General features: G+C 25.9%; 3 protein-coding genes across 3 annotated transcripts; all 3 read right to left on the reverse strand.

Annotated features, from left to right (window-relative positions):
- Positions 1-1715: 1715 nt before the first annotated feature.
- LOC129610394 (uncharacterized) lies at positions 1716-11526 on the reverse strand. Its single transcript, XM_055522959.1, has 5 exons — positions 11470-11526; positions 10633-10742; positions 9418-10517; positions 8210-8264; positions 1716-2364 (listed from the first exon to the last, which is right to left on the reverse strand). Exons 2-5 carry the CDS (start codon positions 10642-10644, stop codon positions 1915-1917), a joined length of 1617 nt encoding a protein of 538 aa, XP_055378934.1. The 5' UTR covers positions 10645-10742; positions 11470-11526; the 3' UTR covers positions 1716-1914.
- Positions 11527-16184: 4658 nt separating this feature from the next.
- LOC129610395 (uncharacterized) lies at positions 16185-23167 on the reverse strand. Its single transcript, XM_055522960.1, has 6 exons — positions 23049-23167; positions 22446-22969; positions 20783-20792; positions 19680-20517; positions 16989-17002; positions 16185-16902 (listed from the first exon to the last, which is right to left on the reverse strand). Exons 1-6 carry the CDS (start codon positions 23058-23060, stop codon positions 16411-16413), a joined length of 1890 nt encoding a protein of 629 aa, XP_055378935.1. The 5' UTR covers positions 23061-23167; the 3' UTR covers positions 16185-16410.
- LOC129610143 (uncharacterized) lies at positions 19609-20748 on the reverse strand. Its single transcript, XM_055522537.1, has 2 exons — positions 20622-20748; positions 19609-20517 (listed from the first exon to the last, which is right to left on the reverse strand). The coding sequence occupies exons 1-2, from the start codon at positions 20631-20633 to the stop codon at positions 19669-19671; spliced, it is 861 nt and encodes a 286-aa protein (XP_055378512.1). The 5' UTR covers positions 20634-20748; the 3' UTR covers positions 19609-19668.
- Positions 23168-23568: the final 401 nt, after the last annotated feature.

The following is a 23568-nucleotide window of genomic DNA, read 5'->3' on the forward strand; positions in this document are numbered from 1 at the left end:
TCATATACTATGTTCAAATACTAACTTAAATACTAACTTAAAATACTTGCTTAAAACAAATTAAGGATGCAAATAAAGGTTTTTCAAATTTTAATCTAGTTCATTTATGTTGATTTCAAGCTATAGTGGCTCCAAAACTTGACGAATTTCGCATATTATTCAGAAACAAAGAAAAAGTGATTATGAAATCGTGTTTTCCAGTATAGTGGATTTTAAGTCTAACGAGATAAAAAAACTATATTCAAACAAATATTAAAATTATTGACACAGTATGTTGCGTTTTATAAATGTTATTTGTGTGGTAAAATGTAGAATAACCAATTTTTTTAATATCACAACAAACTGCGCCAAAGAAAAACTTACTCGTTCACTCTGTATTCATCAGTAAAAATCTGCTTTAAATTTAAACATTTTTATTTCTAATTCAATCTAAATTCAATCAAAGATAAGAGAATGAGAGATGCTTAAGAAACGCGACAATAAGTAGGTACATACATACTAATACTAATTTATTTTAAACTAAAATCGAAAATTATAGAAGAGATTTGCTTTTTGACATACATCTAAACAAAAAGCAATACAAACAAAGAAAAAAGCTAATTAAATTGGAATTAAAATTAATTCGGTTTTGTTAAAAAGAATAAAGGAAATTTTAAAAGAGAGATGAGAAAAGAAAATGTGCTATTTTGTTTAGAAAGGTCTTTCCCCTTCTATTATAAAAATCGCATATTAGATTTCTTCTATTGAATTTTGAATTGTTTTTTGTTTCTCTTATTATTTCTTGTGCTTCCATTTGTAAAAAATTTTAAATGTCCTTTTGGTATTTAAATAATAATTTGATTATTGAATTTAAGGAATCGAAGGAAGAGAGCATTGAATTTTAATTTTTAATTTAATAAAAGAATTTATCATCAATTGATAGGATTTAAGAAGGATTTATATTCATGGAATAATTGAATACGATGGGGACATTAAATTAAATTCAATAATAATAGAATAATGGAATTTAAAAGATCTGATTTAAATTTAATTCGATGGGATGGGAATTTCAAAATGAAAATGATATTGGAAGGAAAAAATTCAATACCATTGATTTTGAATTAAAATTATTAGGCATAAATTCAAAATGTGATTTTTGTATATTTATTTAATAAATATAATATGTAAATAAATTTAAATAAATTTGTATTTCTGTTTTAAAATAAAATGTTCGAGTATTCTAAGATTCTCGTCCCATTTGAAGGGAGAATAATCACAATACCTGCATTTATGGTCATACTCGGAACGTAGTTGAGAAATCTTTGTTTTTTTGATGATTAAGATAGAAATTAATAATTTATGAAGAGTTATCGTAATGTTCTTTACGAGGTAAAGGAACGTAATTATATCTACTAAAATTTAACGTTGTAGCAACCTTTAAAAGTAATTTTTTCACGATAAAAATTTTAATAATTTATAGGGAAAAGGCAAAAGTTTAAACGCACACAATTTCAGTTTTCAAAATTTTTCACCATAATCACAATGCCCTTTGTCCTTTGCATGTTTAAGAATTTGGAATTTAACACAGTTTTCTGACTTAAAATTTTCTTTTTATTTAAAATACTTTTAAGTGAATTCCTTATTTATTTTTACACAAAAAATAAACTAGTTATTATTTTTTTTTTCATTTTATGAATTTTTAAAACTAAACTCTTTAAGGATAAAAAAATTTTTTTTTTGTTTCAATTCTAATATTTCATAAAAAATTTAAATGAATAATAGAATTAAAGTATCAGTCGAAAAAATCCTATCTTGCGTTGTTGCTTTTATTTGTTGTTATTAATTGTTGTTGTCTACTTGTCTTTTGTTCGGGATGGGTAGGATGAGTATTTACTTATACGATGTTATGTATATTGACAAATTTATTTTAATATTTTACCATGAACGATATGCTGGTAAACCATATCCATAATTGTAAATTGATGGTAAAAGTAATGGTGCACCAGCAGAATAAGTATATGCTGATGGTGCTAAATAACTTTTAAGATAAGGAGCCGAATATGTTTTAATAATGGGTTGTGTATCTAAATATGATGCTGCATATGTTTTAACTGCTGGTGCTAAATGTGTCTTAACAGCTGGAGCAACTAATGGTGTAATCAAATTAGCTTTACTATGAACAATTGTTGAGCTCTGATGCGAAACAGCTGTTGGTACACTTTCAACATGTTCTCCAACTTTAGCTAAAACTGGTTCATGCACTGCAACATGAGCTGGTTCTGATATTAATGCAGTCTTTAATACTGGAATATCCTGGGCAACATGAATTTGCTCTAATCCACTTGGTTTAGCGGCTGCTAAGGCAATAAGGCAAAAGGAGACTACCTATAGTTTGGAAAATATGTAATTAAAATATGAATATTTATATGAAATCATTTTAGATGTTAAATTTTAAAATAATTCAAAAATAAAAAAATTTATTTTCCTACCAACTTAAACATTTTTGAAATTTTGTTTAAAATAATATTTTGTTAAGATGGTCTCTAGTTTTATCCTTAATAGAAGTAACTATTATACTTGACTGATGCCAATTATATTTAATCGTGATTCTTTTATACTTGGTAAAAATTAATAATAAAAATAAATGTTTTCTTATTAAAATTGTCAATGTGTTGGAAACGTTTATATGATCAATTCTTATTGGACGCTATACAATTGAAACAACTTGAAAAAAAACGACGATACATTATTAATGTGTTCAAAATTAAATTTACTTTTTATAATTTTTCTTTTTTTATAACGCTGTTTCATCTTTTATTCTACTCCTTTTAAATTTGTTCTTTATCAAAAAGACAAAAAATATTAAACAAGAATCACAAAACAAAAAACAGAAGAGCGCATTTCCTGATTATCAAAATTAAATAAATTTTTGATATTTTATTCAGAGAACTCAATATTATTGTGATTAGCTTGAGTATTTGCGACATTTAGTTGGTTACCATAAGCAGATCAGTAAATTATGGCAGAATATACCGAAAACCAAAGTGCTTTTATTAAATTCATAGTTTTTTAATAGAATAAATTTTAAAATTCATGATTAATGCATTTTTAAAGCGATAGTCGCTAATGACTATCTGGCCAAATAATCCAACTTTTTTTTTTTGGATATGGCCATTATTAGGGAAAAGTATTAATTCAGGGTTCCTTCTACTCTGTACACAGCCTAATATATTCGCACTACGCTCTCTGTCAAGAAAACTGAAATCACTCCCATATTCTGCACTATTTTTATGTTTTTTACTCCTAGTAGTATTCTCCAGAGTATATACTTTGGCCTTTCAGCGCCATAATCAACTTCTCCCTAGTATTTTCAACATTATCAAATTATCAATGAGAAAATTTACGAAATTTCGTTCTACAATTTAAATGTAAAATTTTAATATTCAATTTTAATTGACAGACAGACTAAAATTAATTAGTTACATGTATTCAATTTTCTTAGTAATGTACATTATTCTTAGATTATTAAGAATAAAACTAGAAATGCTACATACATACTATGAGAAATAAAAAATTAAAAAAGTAGAAGTACAAAAGAATTGCAATACTATATGTAATAAAAATTTTATATGTAACAATGATAACGCAATGAAAACTATTTTCTGGATAACCGGATTCTTAAATGGTTCTAGTTCTAGTAGACACAAAGGGATATTTAAAAATAAAAAATTATCTTTCGATCAAACTATACCTATGATGTTTTCTTATATCAGTGGCGATTACCTTATCATAGCAAAGTGTAGCTACAAAAATTTAGCTAAATTTTAAAAACATATTTTAAATACAATCTATTGATTTCCTCTTATTTCAGTCCATAAATAAACTTATTTGACTCATTTTTAAAGAATTTGTATAAAAAAAAAAGTAATATCGGAATCTCATTTATTTGCGGTAACATTATTTAATTATTATTCAGATCACAATTTAGCAATAGAAATTGAAAGCATAATTTCTGTTTGTGAATGGTATAGGATTTAAATAGTTCAATAGGTATCTGAAAAATTGTTATTCTTGAATTTTAAAAAGTCCAAATAAAAATAAAGAGGTATACAAAGACATGTTTAAAAAACTATTTTACATAATTTACTATTCTGATGAAAGATTTCATTTTACTTTCAAATGGTAAAGAAAAATATTTTGTATAATAATGTTGGGTCAAACCAATGGTTTGTAAAATAGCACTTTTCCCTTCAAGAAATGAAAATACAATTTGCATTGTAGCTAAACACAATCTAGCTTTCACGTTATTTCAAAAATTGCATACCGTAAGGATGAGCAATGCACGCAATCTTTAAAATAAAACAAAAAAAATGTTAAATAGGCACTAACACAAAGCTTGAATTTAAAAGTTAATTGTCCAAATTGAAAAAAATAATTATATATTTTAACAGCATGGCATTTACCGTTAAAAATACAGTTACCACAATAATTTATTAAAAAATGGAATTATTAAGACTTTAAGGGACAATAACTTTTAGAGGGAGAGAGATAGGTTAAAGTTTTTTTCTACGGAAAGGAGTAAAGAGCTATGTACATATAAAATTTCAGGTTTCTATCTTCAAGTTTTGTAAACATGTCCACGGACGGACGGGCCGACGGACGGAATGAAACTTTTTTTCAATTTTTTTTTTTTTTTGAAAAGTGCTAAAAATGAAGGTTAAATTATAAAATGCATACTTGTATAATGAAAGCGGAACACCCGAATTTTTAAGATATTGGAGTGCTTGTATTTATCGAACTTTTAAGACATAAATATGTGGGCATTTCAAATTAAATCTCAATTAACGGGTTTATTTTGAAAATTGCATTTTTTTAAGTAAAATTGTATTATATTTTTTTTTTTTAAAAATAGGTGAAAATTTTTTTTTCAAATTTAAATTGAAAACATAGTTTTAATTTGTCCATAAATATTTGCCGAACATCGTCCAAAATAAAATTCAGAGGTATATTTCAAGTATTTTATGTATTATGACCAAATTTCGTTTTTTACATATTGAGCAATCACTGTACACATAAATATAAAACAATGAACAACTCCCCTTATTATTAATTTGTACAGTTTAATATTTTAAGGTTCAATCATGCCATAAAAAAAAAAATCTAATGTGACCTGCACATAACTGACTACAAGGCTATTGTATCATTAAAAAGTACGTTAGTTACTTCAGGTAACAAACAGAAATGAAATATTCAATTTCAAGAAATTTCATAAATTAGTTCCTTGGACATGATAAAAAATGAAAATCGGCTGCTGGTGAAAATTCATTGTTTTCCCATACTGAATTCGAATATTAAAATGCAAATTCCAGTAAATCTACTAATCATTTACTTAAAAACGATTACAAAAAATAAATTATCTTATCCTCAAAACGACCTCATATATAGATTTTCGTGAAAATCGGATAAGCCGAACTTGAAATACAGATTAAGAAATTAAATTAACAGAAATTTTCTACCGAAAACTCGCCAATGCGATCGCTAATAATTTTTTCTCAAATTTTTACAAAAATGTAATTCGTATGTAATAAAAATTTTATTTGCTAGTGCATAAATATAGAATCGGAACTGATCTTTTACGCCTACTTTAAAATTCTCGATAAAAAAAATATATTCGTATTCGGTGTAAAAGGTGCTCTTTATTTTTATCAAATTAAATACCAAAACATACACATGTACGTATGTATGTACACATTTATAGCTAAATTGTTATTCCTTTATTGTTTTCTACAGTTTTTAATTTATTTTTTGTTTAGTTTATTGCGTTTTTTTTTTCTGTCTTTTGCTTCTTTAAATTGTTGCCAATTTACCAAATTATGTTTACCTTGAAGACCTTGAAATTTACTCAATTTACTTTCGTTGAATTTGGTTGATTTCAACTACAATATTTATGTATGTATATGTAGATATGTTTATACGTATAACCAATACAACGCATTATAATTATGTATGTACATTATGTATTTTTTGTATACCCATGCACATCTGATTATTAATATGTTGTACTTATGATTCTTCATGCACGCAATATACATTAATGTTTGTATGTACATTTAAATATACCTAGTTTAATACTTTTTATATTCCGTATACGCAAGTAAGTTTGAAAAATTAAGGTATGAATTCAGGTATATACAAGAGTAAGTGATACATACATTTTTTTCTATATTTATGTATGTATACAAAAATGTCAATATGTTGTTATTACCATGCCAGTAGTTTATATATATACGATATTTTCACAATTTTTTGTAATTTGTATATATGTGTATATACCTACAATTTGATCTGATTTTATTTTTTATGTATTTTTAAATTCACTTATAGCAACAATAAAGATTATTATGGTATAACAATAATTATAATAACAGAATGGAAAATGTAAATATAACAACAAGAATTATTATAAAGGTAGGTCTTCTCCAGGTCAAAAAATTTATTTGCTCTGGTGGTTTTGTATATGGTTTTCTGTTTCTTTTTAATTTTTTTTTTTGTGTATTTTTTATTTATTTATTTTTTAATTTTCAAAATTAAAAAACTTGTTCTTGATCCAATTATATTCACCACTTTTGAACAATTTTTATTTTTATCATGATATTATTATCATTGGATAAGAATGGTAATAAAAGAATGGTACTTGAACAATAATAAAAACAAATTAAAACAAAAAATAAATAAAAATTACTGTCGACTCAGATAACCTAAAGGTATCGCCGCGCATTTACTCTATTAAGAAGAAAAATATTATTATTGTTTTATTTTTAATACCGTCAATGTTATCAATATTATTATTTATATAAATTTTATATTATTATTTTGCATACTATATTTATATTAAATAAATAATTAATGTAATAAAAAAAATTAATTGAAAAAATAAAAAAAAGAATAAATGTAGTATACTTTAGATTTAATAAATCTTAAAAGAATAAACAATATAAAAATTGTAAAAGAATGAATTGATTTCTTTGTGGTTTACTCAAAAATTGGGACCATTTTGGTCTTGGGTATACTTTAATTTTATTAAAATTAAATGTTGACATTAAAAAAATTCAAATAAATTTGGGGTTTTTCAGTTAGAAGTAAAAAATTATTATTATTAATTTTTTATCGAAGGTATTATTCAGGTACTAAATTATGGATACAATGATAAAAATGAAATTTCTAATTAGAAAAGCAGAAGAATTAAGAATAATATTTTGTAAATGTTTTAATGATAAATTTCAATTACGATTGCTTATTTTTAAGAAGTGTTGTCTCACTACTTCCTTCTACATACTAATTTTTATTATGTTGGATATCAATTTCCAATTAATTGTTGGATTTCAAAATCAAATTTCGATATTACCCTAAAATTTCAAATGAAAACAAAATTTACAACCAAATGCTGAAATTATTAAATAAACAAACTTGGAAAAGATGTTACAATTTTTTAATTGATTGAGTTGATCAAATTTGATGAATGTGATATTTTGATCTATGTTCTATCCAACATTGAAATATATTTTAGACTTCAACGTATAGGTTGTTTGTTCTTTTACAACGAATGTCATAAATTTTTTGTCCTTTGTTCTATAATTTTCAATTTAATATATTATGCGTATTTCAAACGAAAATTCTATGAAATAATTACAGATTTTTTGATTAATTCGACAAATAATATTAAAAACTGATAATAATCTAAAAAACTATGAATATTACTTAAATTTTAAAATCAGATCAAAATTAATTGAAATTTTTTCATAAAAGATGAGGAAAATTTTTATTTTTATTACATAGTTATTTTTTTTTCTTTTGGAAATTGTAAGAGTTCCGGGTATAAAAATAAAAATGGGAGTGAAAACAAGAGTAGAAAAATTATTTTTATTATATTCCAATTTTTTGATATTAATTTTCAATTACTTGTACAGGATGTTTCTTAAATGAACGTTTACCAATGTTTTATTGTTTTATATTGTCACAGGGTACCATATAATGGTAAATATCTCTCTTACTGGGAATTTTAAGTTATTTTAGAAAAAATATCGAAATTTGATATCGAATATATTTTTTTTTAAATTTTATATAACTGTGAAAGCATGACTAAACAAAAATTTTTACACACATATTCTCGTCAAGTTGAAAATTTTCTTTTCGAAAGGTTAAACTTTTATACTTTAAAGAATTAAATTACATTCCTACAGTTTTCAAACTGTATTATGTTACAGCTTTTCTTTTTCCGAAACATCCTATAAATTTATTGTGATTAATCCTTTTATTCAACATTACGATATTATAGGAACATGCAATATAATTTGTTATTATTACGATGATCTTTTAACGGTTTGGAATTTTTTAATGATGTTATTTTTATCATAAGGTTAAATTTTTGATTGTAAGACCTTGAATAAGTTGTAGTCAATATAAAAACATATTGGTAAAATTTTATTACATAATAATAATAAAAATTAATCTAGTAATGTATAATGTATGTACAAATTAGTTGCATCTTTGCATTGATATTAAAGTTTACGCTTAAGGATAGAATTGCTTGATGATGTTGAACTTATTTTCAAAATTTGCGAACATAAAATATTAAGCATCAAAAGGAAGACTGCCTAAATACTTGTTGAGTTGTATTTAGACAATTAATTCTCCACTCGAGATAGGAGCAAAATTAAGACCGGTTTCCTTAAATATATAACATATGTACATATATATGTATATGTTAAATTCTGGTTTATTGTTGTCGAACAGATATGTTAAATGCTTGAAATACAAATGAACGCAGAACGCTCAATTTTCTTTTTTCATCTCACTTCTTCTTAGAATGTTTGGTTAGGTATGGAGGTTCTGAACTGATTTATTTGGTTCTGAACTGATTTATTTGGTTCAATATTTAATTAGTTTTAAAATCTATTTTTATTTTTGATTTTAATTAAATAAAATTACTTATATAAAGATTAATACACTTGAAGGGTTGCAATTTTTCATTTAGAATTTGTTATCCTTTTTTAAAAAATAATTTTCCTATTTTATCTAAAAATAAAGTAAAGAAATCTAGATTTAGATCATTTGGAAAAAGTAAAAAATTTTTTTTTATTTTCATAATTAGCTATTTTATAGGAACAGACTACGGATTATATGTCAAGAGGATTATCAAACAAATCGGTGTTTTTGATCACAAGACTTCAAAGAAGAGCAAAAATTATAAAGTAAAAACGCTTTTTTCATATTGTTCAAAAAAAAAGGAAAGAATTTATTTTGATATCAACAGACATTATTTTTTATAATTATTTTCGCCTTTAGTTCACCGCAATTAAAAATATTCAAAGAATGCACGTGAATGATGATAGTTCTAAAAAATACATAAAAGTATCATTCACCCTATGCTAAAATTACCATGAATTTATGTTTTGTACATCAGAACGATAAACTGGAGAATGAGCTAAGTTATCATTCGAAGTCTTAATAAGTATTGGTTGTTCAACTGCTTTAACGAGAGCTGGAGCAGCATATGATTTCACAAATTCAGGTTGTGCATATGACTGAATATTTAATTGGTTATTGTATGATTTTGCATAAATTGGAGTTCTATATTGAGTACCATATGATGCACCATGTGATAAACCATAGGATGAACTATATGGTGAAGCATATGATTTGATAAGACCTTGAGCAGCATATGAATTCACAAAAGCTGGTACATCATTATATGATTTTATAATAGCTGGAGAAGAATAAGTGCCAGCGACAACTGGTGCAGCATAAGATTTAAGTAAAGCTGGAGATGAATATGTATTTGCAATAACTGGAGCGGTATATGATTTTCCAGAATATGAATTTACAACTGATGGACCTGCATATGATTTCACAAGTGCTGGAGCTGCATATGAATTTACAAGAGCTGGAGCAGAATATGATTTAACAACAGCTGGAGCAGCATATGCATTTACAACAGATGGAGCAGAATATGCATTTACAATAGATGGAGCTGCATAGGAATTAATAATAGCTGAATCAGCATAAGATTTTACAAGACCTGGAGCACCATAAGAATTTATAACAGGTGAGTTAGCATATGTTTGGATATCTAATTGGGAATTATATGCAGGAACTGAATTATCGTATGCTGATTTAACTAATGCTGGTGCTGCATATGATTCAACGACTGGTACTTTTTCAATATATTGTTTTTCATAAGTTCTTACAGCTGGTTCATAACGTGTTTGTACTGCTGGAGCAAGAATTGGAGTTATTTTAGAAGGTTCACTATGTAAAACTGTCTGACTTTGATGTGATACAGCTGTTGGAATACTTTCAACTTGTTCTCCAATTTTGGCTAATGTTTTTTCTTGGACAGTAACTGTTGCTGGTTCTTGTACTACTGCAGTTTTAATTACAGGAATTTCAGAATGAACTGATATGGCTTTAACATTATGATGATCAAAATGATGTCCTGGTTTTGCAGAAGCTAACGCAATAAAACAAGTAAGTACCATCTAAATCAATAAATAAAACAAAAAAAAATAAATTTATATGGTAAGGAATTTACGAATGAAAAAATCATCAAAGAAAATTAAATATTCGATCACTTTTATTACTTTTATTACTTACCAACTTATGCATTTTGAGTAATTTAAATTGTTTTAAAAAAATAATGTGTTGATTTACGTTAAATAAGAGGAAGGTCTGTAATTGACTGATAATAATTTAATTTCCACTTTCTGCTTTTATACCCAAAAATGAAAATTTAAAAATTTATTAAATTGTATTTTACTAAATGAAAGTGAATTGTTAATTTTAAATTGTTCCAATTGCAACAATAATGAATTTATTAATCACCAAGAAAATATTTTTGAAAGTTATAATATACATATGTAATTATGTAATTAAAGATATCATTTTAATATTAATTACTTCTGAGGGAAACAACATTTAGTTGAAAATAATTAAATGCATAAATCCAACACACGAAAAAAATCTTCCGCAAACTTAATTACTTTCAAAATTGGATCATAAAACTTCTTCTGAATTCCTCAAGAATTAATTTTTTATCATTATTGTAAGTTGATTATTAACTGCAATTGTTGCATTAATAACTTATTATTTCAGATTAAGCAAAATGATTATGAAGAAGAAATCTTCATTTTAGCATAAAATTTTATACTTGTATATTAAACTGAAAATAAGCATTTTTATTATTTTTCCTATAAAGATTATAAATGATTTTATTAAAATTAATTTTAATAGTTCAAAGAGCTTCAAGTTAAATCTTTACTTCAAACCAGAATATTGCAAAATATATGTATGTAAGTATTAAGATGGCAAAATTATTTCTTTAACATTTAAACTACCCGATCATTTACTTGTAAAATAGTCATACAACGTAATTAGTTCGATATAATGTGCTTGCAATACAAAATTTTATGATATATGTACACATGTTTTCACCTATTTGCTAAGACTTTGATGCAATTCCTTTGCGTCACTGTGGTAAAACGCTTCCTACAACTGTTGAGTGTATTGTTGGAAAACGCAAAAACGAAATGGAGGAACGCAAAAATATTCCCAAATGAAACAGCTAAAGTATTAGGTGTATTTAGTGATTTTCCAGTTGAATAATAGAACATGGACAATTGTTGGTAATTCATATTGGTATGACAACAGAATTATTCGAAATCTCTGAAGTCGAAGTCGCTATATTCGTATATAACAAATTCAACTTAATATGTAATAGCTTTCATTTGGCAGGCCGCATTTTTTGCAGTTCGCTGTACTCTGGGTTCATTTTGAATTTATTTTTCGACGTATAGTATTGTGCGTACCAAAAACAACTATAGAAGGAATTAGTCCAAAATTTTTGATAAACATGCAAATCGAACAACAATGAACATTATAGTGAATAGATCTATAGAGAAGCAGGTAAAATACAAGTTTAAAATTTTTAAATGTAATTTAAATGTTATACGCAGAACTGCAGAGATCTCTCACTTACTCTTTTAAAACATTAACAAACTATACTAAAATATAATTCTTTTATATGTGCATATGTATGTACAACGTTTTTGAGTATCAATTTTTTTATTAAACTATTCACAATAATTCAATATTTTACAAACTTTTCTCATCCACTGCTCACACTCGCACCTTCATTTAGGAATATTTTATTAGTTTTACACCTAATAAGATACATAATATTTTATTGTGCGGATCATATGACTAAAACAAATAAATTTAAGAAAAAAAAAACGCTTCATATTATTTTTTTCTATAATTAGAACGTTATTGCATCATAATTTGCGTTATGTAAATAATTTGTGCCATCTGAGTTTAACTGTATTAACTGTGTAACTCTCTATACTCAAATTTTATGAATATTAAACCGCAAGTCTTTAACAAAATTTTTTTTTAAGGTAAATTGTAACAATCATGTTAAAAAAATCATCTCGCTCTTAATTTTAAATTAATAATTTTTTTTTCCTATTTATTTTATACTGTTCTACAGTTTTTTTACACTGTTTTTTTTTTTCGTTTTTTTCGAAATTTGACACAATCATATCGAATTTCTAGTTTAATATCAAAAAACAATCAAAATCCAAAAATCTTGATTGAATCGATTTCGCTCGCTAAAAAACAAAAATCTTTTTGATCGACATTTTATTAATGAGGTGAAAAAATAATACGTAAGACAGAGTTTTAAATTACAATATACAAAATCTTTTATTAATTTAGAGCAATTATGAAATTTCAAAAAGATTATTGCATAATTACAATACGAAAAAAAATCTGTTTATACTCATTTGTTTACCGAAATTTTGTATGTCATATTAGCTATAATTATGACAGTTTTTACATCTTACTAAAAGAGAGATAAAACTTTATAGAAAATTTGATATTTTGCCGCTAGAAATATGCACAGTACACACTGTTAAAAAAAATGTAAAATAAATATATTTATATAGGGTAGTCCGATTTTGAATATCTCGGGTGGTGATTGCTTGTAGTTTTTTTGGGAAAAGGATTATGAGCGTTGATGGGAGTGAGACTGTGACGTCTAAGAATACTTTTCGAGGGTCTAAGAAAGCAAATTGAAAAAATTCTGTCTGACAAATATTCACAACCGCTTCGAAGCTGTTGAAGCTACAGTAAAGTGTTGTGAAGCTACAGTAAACCTACATAATCGTTACGTCAATGGTTGATAACTTTCGGTCGATATTCACCCGATGATAGCTTTAACACCAGTTTTGGTCCACCCTGTATAACATAATATACGTATTATTATGTATGTGGAATAGATATTGATAATTGTGTACATACACATAAGTCACTTTCGGTCATTTAACACGACAATTTCATATCGATATTTTTACCTATAATCGCTGCAATGTGGTTTAGTTTAGGTGGCAAATATAAATTATAAAAGTTCATTACCTTATTCTTTCACATTTCCATGTACATAAATATATGAACTCTATTTATATTTTATATATGTATGCTATTAATTTCAATTTCAAATAAATTATTTTTGATTGATTTCAATGGGTATACAGCTATCAATTTGAATGATTTTTGAATACAATTTCATTATTAATATAGTGAATTTTATTTAATTATGAAAATATTCTTTTATTATTGGATACATGAACACAATAGCTACCATATCTGTGTATTCCATATGGATACTATTAAACAATTGTGATATTTTACACACCTCATTTGTTGAAAAAAGATTTAAAAGAAGAAAAAAATTGTTTGCATTTAATTTTAAAATTGAAAGAATGACTCTTATGACTCATTTTAAGTTTTTGAAAACTCTATTTAAAAATCATTAACACACATATGAAACGAACTTCGGCTTTCCCAGTGGCTATTTTTGGAGCACGAAAAGAAAAGTTTGTAGTAATATAAATTCATTCTTTAATTTCTTTGAAAATAAACAAATTTGCATATCTTGTATTTTATTAAAAATTTTATTAAATTTTAATGTTAATAATTATAATTGTAGGTTCTGATCATATTTCTAATTAAGTAAAATAAAATATTTCAGGGAGTTTTATTCAAAACTTAAAAATTTAAGTTATTTAAATTTTTCAAACAATTAATAAAAATCTCAATAGAACCAAGCAATTCAAAAAAAAAAATTTTTTAGTTTTGAAACAATACCTAAACGACGACGGCACATGATTTCATGTAAATAATTTTTGTAACATGAACTTTCCCCAATATTTTGTATATTCAATCACTTCTTAAAAATAATGTACGAATGTACCTACCTACGTAACATAAAATTATCATGGCTGCCAGGAAGTGTCTATCAAATTAAAGCGATTAATCATGAGTGATTAAAATTGATTTTGATTGAATTGTTAATTCAAGCAAGTGATTTAATGTGTGTAAAATAAAGCTATATAATAACGGTAATGTAATTAATACCAACAACATACATTACATTAACCCTAAAATACAAACCATTTGTAAATTTTACAAATGAAAAAAATTTTGTTCAATAAAATTTTAGAATGTCGTTCAGTAACGTTAAAAAAAATACGTTTTAGTCAGGACACAACCGAGCGCAAATGTATTACCTAAATTTTAAGAAAGCTTTTAATTAACATATATAGAAATGTGTGATTTTGAATTTTAGTAGAATTTGGCTTTATGAAATCCGAATTCAGTGAAAAACTTTTCAATTACTCTCAGTTGCAAACTGACCTCGAACACTAAATTTTAACAAATTCCGTTAATTAATTTCGTAGATATGATAACAAATATAAAATCGGCCACAAATTCGGTTTCCGAGCTCTAATATACTCAAAAATTTTATAAGTATATTGTTTTAACACCCAAGGAAGTTGGCTAATTATTTCTTTTTATATAAAAAACAGCCAAGTAAACGTCCAGTGGCTGTTCTGATTTGTTCCAAGTGTTAGGTTCTTTCTCGTACTTTTAAATGAGGCTTATACAGATATAAAATTTCAAGTTAATCTATTTAACATTTTCTTGAAAATTATCAAAAATATGAAATCTTTCCTTAGTAAAGGTTCAGTTCCTGAAGCACAGCATGTACCAAAAGTTGATCAATCCGCGACATAACCAATGTGAACTCAGACATAAAATTTCAATAAATCAGTTCAGCCGAATTTGAGATACACATCTGCATAGACACACTTACAGACAGACTGACAGACATCTCTATTATCCATAGACAGTTCAGCGAAATTTGGTGCCATCACATCATCTTCCGAAATGCGATCGGTAGTAATAGAAACATAAAAAAAATTTTTTAATAAATAATTAAAATATTTTTTAAAACATTTCTCTTGTAGGTAAAATAAATTATTAATGAGTAAATAATGAGTTAATTTAAAATTTTAATCGTATAATTTTTACGAGTGGTTTATTCAAATGTAACTTTTATTTAGGTTTTGTGTTCTAAGGTTAAAGTATACAATAATTGCAATATAACACAAATTAGAGCGAAAGTACTTGTAAATTGAAAATTATGTCAAAGGTTTTTTATTATTAACGCTTATACCAGGATATCGTAAAAAAAGAAATAAACAATAATAACAAATAAAAGACCACTTAGAAATAATAAACGAGGTACAAGTTAAAACATAACTTTTGTACAATTTTTAAGAATAAAATAAAATTTATAAGCATGAAATTTAAATATTTTCTAATTTTTTTTATTTTACTGCTCAGGTTATGTGCAATTATAAATTATCTTTAATGACTTTATTAAATCATTAAAGAGAAATAAGTAAAATAATTTATTGATTCTTTGTTGAAAATGAACACACACACAACATGTTATTATATAAAAATATTACGTTTAATGTAAATGAGGTATCAAGAAAATTCAGTTTATGACGTCATAATAAACGCCTCGTTCTCATTCTTGTCGTGACATTGTAAAATTGAAATATTAAAATTTCCTTGTTTTAAAATATTCATGTGAAAAATAACTTTATAATAAAGTTGACCGTATTTACAAAATCGATTAATAAAAAAAATCTTAAAGCGATAATATTTTAAAGCTCTAAAAGCGATCATTTATGGAAAATCTCATTCCATTTTATGAAAGTGAAAGTTGTTAGTACTGCAGTCAATCATAACTAATATACGAGTAGGAAACGATTAAAAATAATTTAAACACAATAAAATTTTCATAATACAAAAATATAGACATATTTAATTTATTTTTTTAATCAATTAATTTTCTAATAAATTCCATTTAAAAACAAAAATTTAATTCTAATCTTTCATAATTAATTATTATTTTATATAATATTTCATTATAATTTTTATAATAAAATTATGAACAATAGAATTAAATGACAGTCAAAAATATTTTTTTTTTAATATATTGTTTCATATCTCGCCTTAAATTTACCATGAACTAACAACAGCTGGTAAATCATGATGATGATGATGATGTGAAATAGCTGAATGCAATAATGTTGGTTCATATGATGTGTATGCACTCTTGTAAATTGCTGGTGCAGCATAAGTTTTAACAACTGTTGGAGCTACATATGATTCAACGACTGGTACTTTTTCAATATATTGTTGTTCATAAGTACGTACAGCTGGAGCATAATGTGTTTTTACAGCTGGTGCCAATATTGGTGTAATTTTTTCAGCTCCACTATGTACAATTGTTTGACTTTGATGTGATACTGCTGTTGGTATACTTTCAACATGTTCACCAACTTTAGCTAATGTATGTTCTTGTACAGCAACTGTTGCTGGTTCATGTACTAATTCGGTTTTAACAACTGGAATTTCAGAATGTACTGAAACGGTTGATAATCCATGATGATGATGTTCTAAGTAGCCGGGTTTAGCAACAGCTGCGGCAATAAGGCAAGTAAGCACCACCTTTAAATAATGTACATATTTTTCAATAATTTTTTTTAGTTCTAATTTTATTTAGAATAATTTTTTTTTTTTTAACCTTGACTTACCAACTTGTACATTTTTGTTATAATAAATATGTTTTTTTTTTCAAAATGAAGTTAGAAGGTCTGTGCTTCAAAATAGCTTAATAGTTGAAACTATCAAGTTTGACTGATATTGATTTGAAGTTTGAATGTTGCTTTTATACAAGCGGATATTTTTCTCTTTTAGATAACAAAGAACGAAAATACCAAAAACAAACAAAAAACTAAAACATATAAATTTTACCCTTTACTATTGTGAATTATTACGAAATGTTAGAGTAATAAAGAAAAAAAAAACAGTGGCAAGCGGTACAACAAAAAATCAAACTAAGCTTGTTAATGAATTGGTTTTAAAACAGAAGTTATTTTTTCTCAGCAATATACATACATACTAACAAATTATTATGTACACAGGTAAGTTTATAACACATAATATGAAAAATCATAATATATTTTTGCAACTGTGTTGTACATACCTATACCTATACCCATCTATATTTGCTGTTATAACATTAAATGCAATGCCTTGTATTAAATTGCAACTTTATGAATGAAATTTTGAGTATTAAATTTTCAAACACAATTTGCTCTTGTTATCGTTTTACTTGTTATTTCATTATTAGTTTACCTGTCAAGTATAATAACTAAACTGACATGGGTATGTCAATATGTACTTGAGTGTATGAAAACATTCATATTAATGATTTTATTACATTGCCATGTAATAAGATTTTTTAATATCGAAAAAAATCAGTTTGTATGTAGGTATGCATTATGTATACATTAAGCCATTTACGTATATTCAATTTCATTTCTCTATTTTTTCTTATCTTTATTCCTCTCTCGTTCAAACTTTAATTAACTTTTGCATATACATAGTATATTTTTCTCCTTGCGTAAAATTTAACACCTTATAGGTCATGTGTGTAAATCAAACCGGTTGATTTATGGTGTAGGTGAACTTATTTTAATTTTTTTTTTTTAAATAATAATAATAAGGTCGCAAACTAATTAAAATTAAGACAAAAATTATTAAACAAAAAAAAAATAATAAAAACAAATACCTATATTTGGTCATACACAAATAAATTGTACGTTTAAGTACAGAGTGGTCAATCGAAAATCTTGTAAAAGATTAAACGCACACTTTGCCTGAATGTGTTCTAATATTAAGGTTATTCTACTGTGCTGTTTAGCGCCTTCACAAGACTATGCCGTTTAGTGCCTTATTCTTGCCTTGTTTTTCGAAATATTTTCTTTAGATGATAAATTTTTTACAAAAACATAAATTCCCATTAAGAATCGCTATAAAGTTTATATAGGTATTTGATCGATTTTCTGAAGCAAGAGTTTCAATCGCAGAAAAGTATTTTCAATAGATTTTCTTGACTTGATAATTTTTTGGGCGTAACACCTTGTAAATTTCGTTCGTAGTTGTTATTTTGAAATTTTATACCTTCAGGTTATTTAAATAAATTTTTAAATGTGTATAGTGAAGGATCAAATAAATTTTTATCTAAACAGTACATTTAATTAAAATTTTGCAGTTATTTCGGTCAGTAGAAAAAAATATACAATAATTTTCAGCGGTTCAAGAGGAATGAAGTTCAATTAATTATAATAACTGCAGTCTGTAAATCATATTTATATGTATGTATGTATAGGTATAACTACATTATTTATTTTGTGAGAAATTTTCTCCATTCATTATTTATACTGTAAGCAATTAAAAATTGGGTAAAATATAATTATGACATTTAATAAATCAATGTTCCTATTTACATGTTTATAAATCACCAGTAGAAAGGTTTGCAGGTCAAATAATAGGAAAATCTTTTTAAATATAATAGCTGGACCAAAAAATCTATGCAAGTGTATTAATATATATATATATACGCAAAACTATATTATGTGTTTAGTTATTCTAAACTGTGTCGAGCCAGAGATTATTTAAAGTTCTTACATTATGTCGCCGCAAAATGCATTGGTGTCTTTGAACTTTAGGGGAAAATTTGCTCATTGGTTGATATAAGCCACCGTAAGGGTGACTAGAAAATTTCGAACTTTTCAAAATTGGTTTAGGAACTTTCGTATTCAACATTAACGAAATACAATGCAATTTAATAATATTTGGTATATTTATATAGTAACATGGAATAAGTATGAAATTTTCAAATACTATTCTGATTATGTACCGTATATAAATAAAATGTTGTATTTGCTTTTTCATCTGTTATGCAACCATTTAAAATGAGGTTATAATAAAACAGGAATTTTTTAATAAATATAAAACAAAAGAAAGATCGTAATACCTTGTATGCATGACCAAAAAAAAAGCTTAATGTTGTGATTTCCTGGATCATTCAATCACGATATTTTATGTTGTTTTATTGCTGCTATGGTTTTTGAATGAAAGAATAGCAATTGAACTAATTCTATTTAAAAAGATCCTGCTAAAAGATTCGTAAAATTTAAAAATGTTGTATGTCACTTTTTGAAGTTTACAAGTTTGAGTGAAATTGTGCGTGATTTAATAAAAAAAACTGTTATTTTAATGTATCATATTTTCATTTTATTTATCCATTTGAAATTAAAAGTTAAAAAAAAAAACAAATCAACTTTAACAATTATTGACATTCCCTAAATCTTTAGGCAAAAAACATAACATTTTATTTCTAAAATTTGGTAATTAATTTATTTTAATTTACCATTTGCTAGTTTCAATAATTTTTGGGTGTTCGAATGAACGCCCTTCAATGAAAGCATGACCACAATTAAGGCATGGAGCTGGGAATGATGGGGCATCAACAATAACAGCATCATTGTGTGAAATTAAAGACCTAACTTTTGGTGCTTCAAAACGTTCATGGAACACAAATGGTGAATCACGATGTTCAACGATTCCATGTCCTTCGAATGATTTTAAAAGAGTTGGTGCTTCAAAAGATTTTAAGAGAGTTGGATGTTCGAATGATCTTAAGAGAGTTGGTGTTTCGAAAGATTTTAAGTGACTTGATCCTTCAAAAGATTTCAAAAGTGTTGGTGCTTCATATGATCTTAAGAGTGGTGCTTCTGGCAAAGTTTTCAAAAGTGTTGGAGTTTCAAATGATTTTACAAATGTTGGTGTTTCAGTTTTTAAAAGTGTTGGAGCTTCATAAGATTTAATGAGAGTTGGTTCATGTACAGTTTTAACTAAAGTTGGTTCTACATATGATTCAACTACTGGTACTTTTTCGATGAATTGTTTTTCGTAAGTTCTTACTGTTGGTTCATAACGAGTTTTGATGGCTGGTGCAAGAATTGGTGTAACTTTATTGGCATTTCCATGTAAAACTGTTGAGCTGTGATGAGTTATACCAGTTGGTAATCTTTCAACATGTTCTCCAATTTTTTCAATTGTATGTTCTTTTACTTCAACTGTTGCTGGTTCATGGATCAATTTTGTTTTAACAACTGGGATTTCGCTGTGAACAGAAATTGTTCTTAGTTCAGGAGCACCATGGAGTACACCTGGACGGGCAACTGCTACAGCAATAAAGCAGGAAAGAATCACCTATTTGGAGACAAAATAAATTTAAATAATTTTAATTATTGTTAACATTTAATATAAGTACAAATAAATTTCAAAATATTTTTTTTTATTAGTAGTTTACTTACGAATTTGAACATTTTTAATATTTAATATTTAAAATTTTGTGCTATGAATGCTTAATAGCTGAAATTGTTAAAGTTAACTGATGTTGTTTACATTTCATGGGAGTGTTTTTATACTAAAAAATTAAACTAAAGAAGCGCCAAACTATACTAAGACAATATACTTTGTGATAACTGTACCAGTTATGAACAATTCTTGCATGTTAAGTTTGTTACAATACTTTACGACTACATTTTACAAATCGGTTTACTTTTTATTCAAATTAATAAAAAAGCAGAAAAAAAACTAGCATTTTAGCCTAAAGTAAATAATATTTTTTACTGTCTAATACCGATAAGTTATATTGCCACTTAATTTCAGTAATTATTACATATTAAATGTGAATGTAGACATAAGAATCGAATATGTATTTATTTTGACTAGCAACAGTATTAGAAATTCTAATGGTATTTTTGATATGCAAAATTTAAATATTAATTTATTCACGTCATATTTCTAAAAATGTTAAGTTTGGTATTGTTAAAATAAATTGCATTTTGTCTAAGCTTAAAACACATCGAATTATGTATGTTCATAACTCAAATTAACTAACTTGCAGTGCACGTATCTGGATATCACAATATATCATATTGCACTAAGTCACATTGCACTAAGTCACATTGCAATAAGTCACATTGAAAAATATCGCAATTAATATTATACTATATTATGTAGTTCCACTAATTCTAATATTGATTTCGCAGAATTAATTTCAAATCATTATCAAAGTTAGTATATCGCAATCCGTCAGAAAAAAATCTGTTCTTGCAGTTCCTTAATGGCAAATCTACGTTCTAGGATGGCGTAGAACTGCATAATGTTTAAATGAAGTGCGTATACTTAAAGAACAAATAGGTAAGTAAAAACTTTTTTCAAGCTACTTTAAAAAAATATATTCTTGGTTGTCCTGCACCAACATTTTGTAAGTTAATATTTTATTTTAATAATGTTGCATGACCTCTTCAACTTGATAGTGACAATACAACGAATATTTCAGTTTAGGATTTCCAATTAAATTAAGAATACGATTTTACTGAAATAAATTAAACTTTTGTGATCTTAAACAAAAACAATTATTTATAGCTATGAATTCTTCGAAATTTCCCTAATCATCATGTTACGTAATTTCAAATAATTTAAAATTTTGTGTATTGGAAATAGCTATTGAAGCTATTAATTTCATATAGCTTCTAAAACCCTTTGATAAGGAATTGTAGTACATAAAATTTGTGTTTAACAATAACTTAAATTTTATTTTCAAAGCTACTTTATAAGACTCTAATATTTTGCTAATGTAATCATTTCAGTTCTCATCCGCTACAAATAAGCTATAACTCAACAAAAGATTGAAAAAGCTAATCATGAATAAAGGTTCTAAGCAAGTTTTAGAATGCATTATCTAGTTCAATCACAATATCTAAAATTTAATGGGAAGTAAGTCAGGCCAAAAACTATGAAATTTTTCACGTGATAAACATTTGTGCCATCGAAAAATCATTATTTTAGGTTTAATTGAAGAGGTACTGTTAGAGTTAACTACATCCTTGTTTCTAAATACTGAAAAAAAACAAATAATACAAAAAGAAATGACAGAATTTTTGGTTTCCAAAATTAAATATAAAGTTTATATTTTTTCTTTCTAATTTTTATAACAAAGTTTCTTTTTTTTTTAATTCTAATCTTTCATAAAACGAAAATGATCTTATATTTTATTTTTTATGCAGTATTTTATGAACAATAGAATTAAAATTTCAGTCAAATATAAATCTTGCCTTTTCATCGTTTACCATGAATGGTATAAAGATGAATGAGCTAAAGGTGCAGCAGCGTATGATTTTAATACAGCTGGAGCTGCATAAGATTTAACAATAGCTGGTGCTGCATATGATTTAACAATAGCTGGAGCTGCATATGATTCTACGATTGCTGGAGCAGCATATGATTTGATAATTGTTGGAGCAACATATGATTTAACAACTGGTACTTTTTCAATATATTGTTTTTCATAGGTACGAACAACTGGTTCATAACGTGTTTTTACAGCTGGGGCAACAATTGGTGTAATAAGATCAGCTTTGCTATGTACAACAGATGAACTATGATGTGATACTGATGTTGGAATATGTTCAACATGTTCTCCAACTTTAGCTAATGTATGTTCTTGTACAGCAACTGTTGCTGGTTCATGTACTAATGCTGTTTTAACAACTGGAATTTCAGAATGTACTGAAACAGTTTTTAATCCATGATGATGATGTTCTAAATAACCGGGTTTAGCAAAAGCTACAGCAAAAAGGCAAGAGAGCACCACCTATAATATAATTTTTAAGAAAATATTGTGAATTTGATGCAAATTCTTCACTACAATTATATGTATAACAAAATCTTACCAAATTGTACATTTTTAATAATTTGTTTTTGTTTTAAATTAAGGATATTTGAAATAAACAATAAAGGTCTGTGCTACTTAATAGTAGAAACTACCAATGTTGACTGATGTTGAATTGGTTTGCATTTCTTGCTTTTATACTCAAAAATTGTAACTGTAAAATTGCACAAATCTATATCATATTAAGATATATTCAACTTTAGATTGATGTTGGTATTTGTAACTCTTTATTGAACTTGAAAAGCTCACTGCTACAATTATTTAGGTACAGCGGTAGTAAAAAAAGTAAAAAACAGAATAAAAAATAAATAAGTGAGTAAAAAACTGTAACAGTGATATGTTTATTGAGTAATAAAATATTTTGAACATAATAAAAAACAAGAAAAAAGAGTTAAATAACAAGCATTAACTGATATAGAGGATATTGTAATAAAGAAAAGTATGCATCTGTATGATATTTTCCTTCATTTTGAGTTTATGCATAGGCAGCAAAGCATGTATAACGTACATTTGTATATTTA

Source organism: Condylostylus longicornis, unplaced genomic scaffold (assembly GCF_029603195.1).
Source record: "Condylostylus longicornis isolate FDR11 unplaced genomic scaffold, ASM2960319v2 ptg000044l, whole genome shotgun sequence".
Taxonomy (NCBI): Eukaryota; Metazoa; Arthropoda; class Insecta; order Diptera; family Dolichopodidae; genus Condylostylus; species Condylostylus longicornis.

What these genes read in the sequence shown, in the direction of transcription:
- LOC129610394 (XM_055522959.1), bottom strand. An exon ending in GTACAAAACATAAATTCATG is followed by an intron (nt 8,265 to 9,417) that starts GTAATTTTAGCA and finishes ATAAATTTATAG; the next exon opens with GATGTTTCGGAAAAAGAAAA. An exon ending in AGTTTGAAAACTGTAGGAAT is followed by an intron (nt 2,365 to 8,209) that starts GTAATTTAATTC and finishes TCCAAACTATAG; the next exon opens with GTAGTCTCCTTTTGCCTTAT.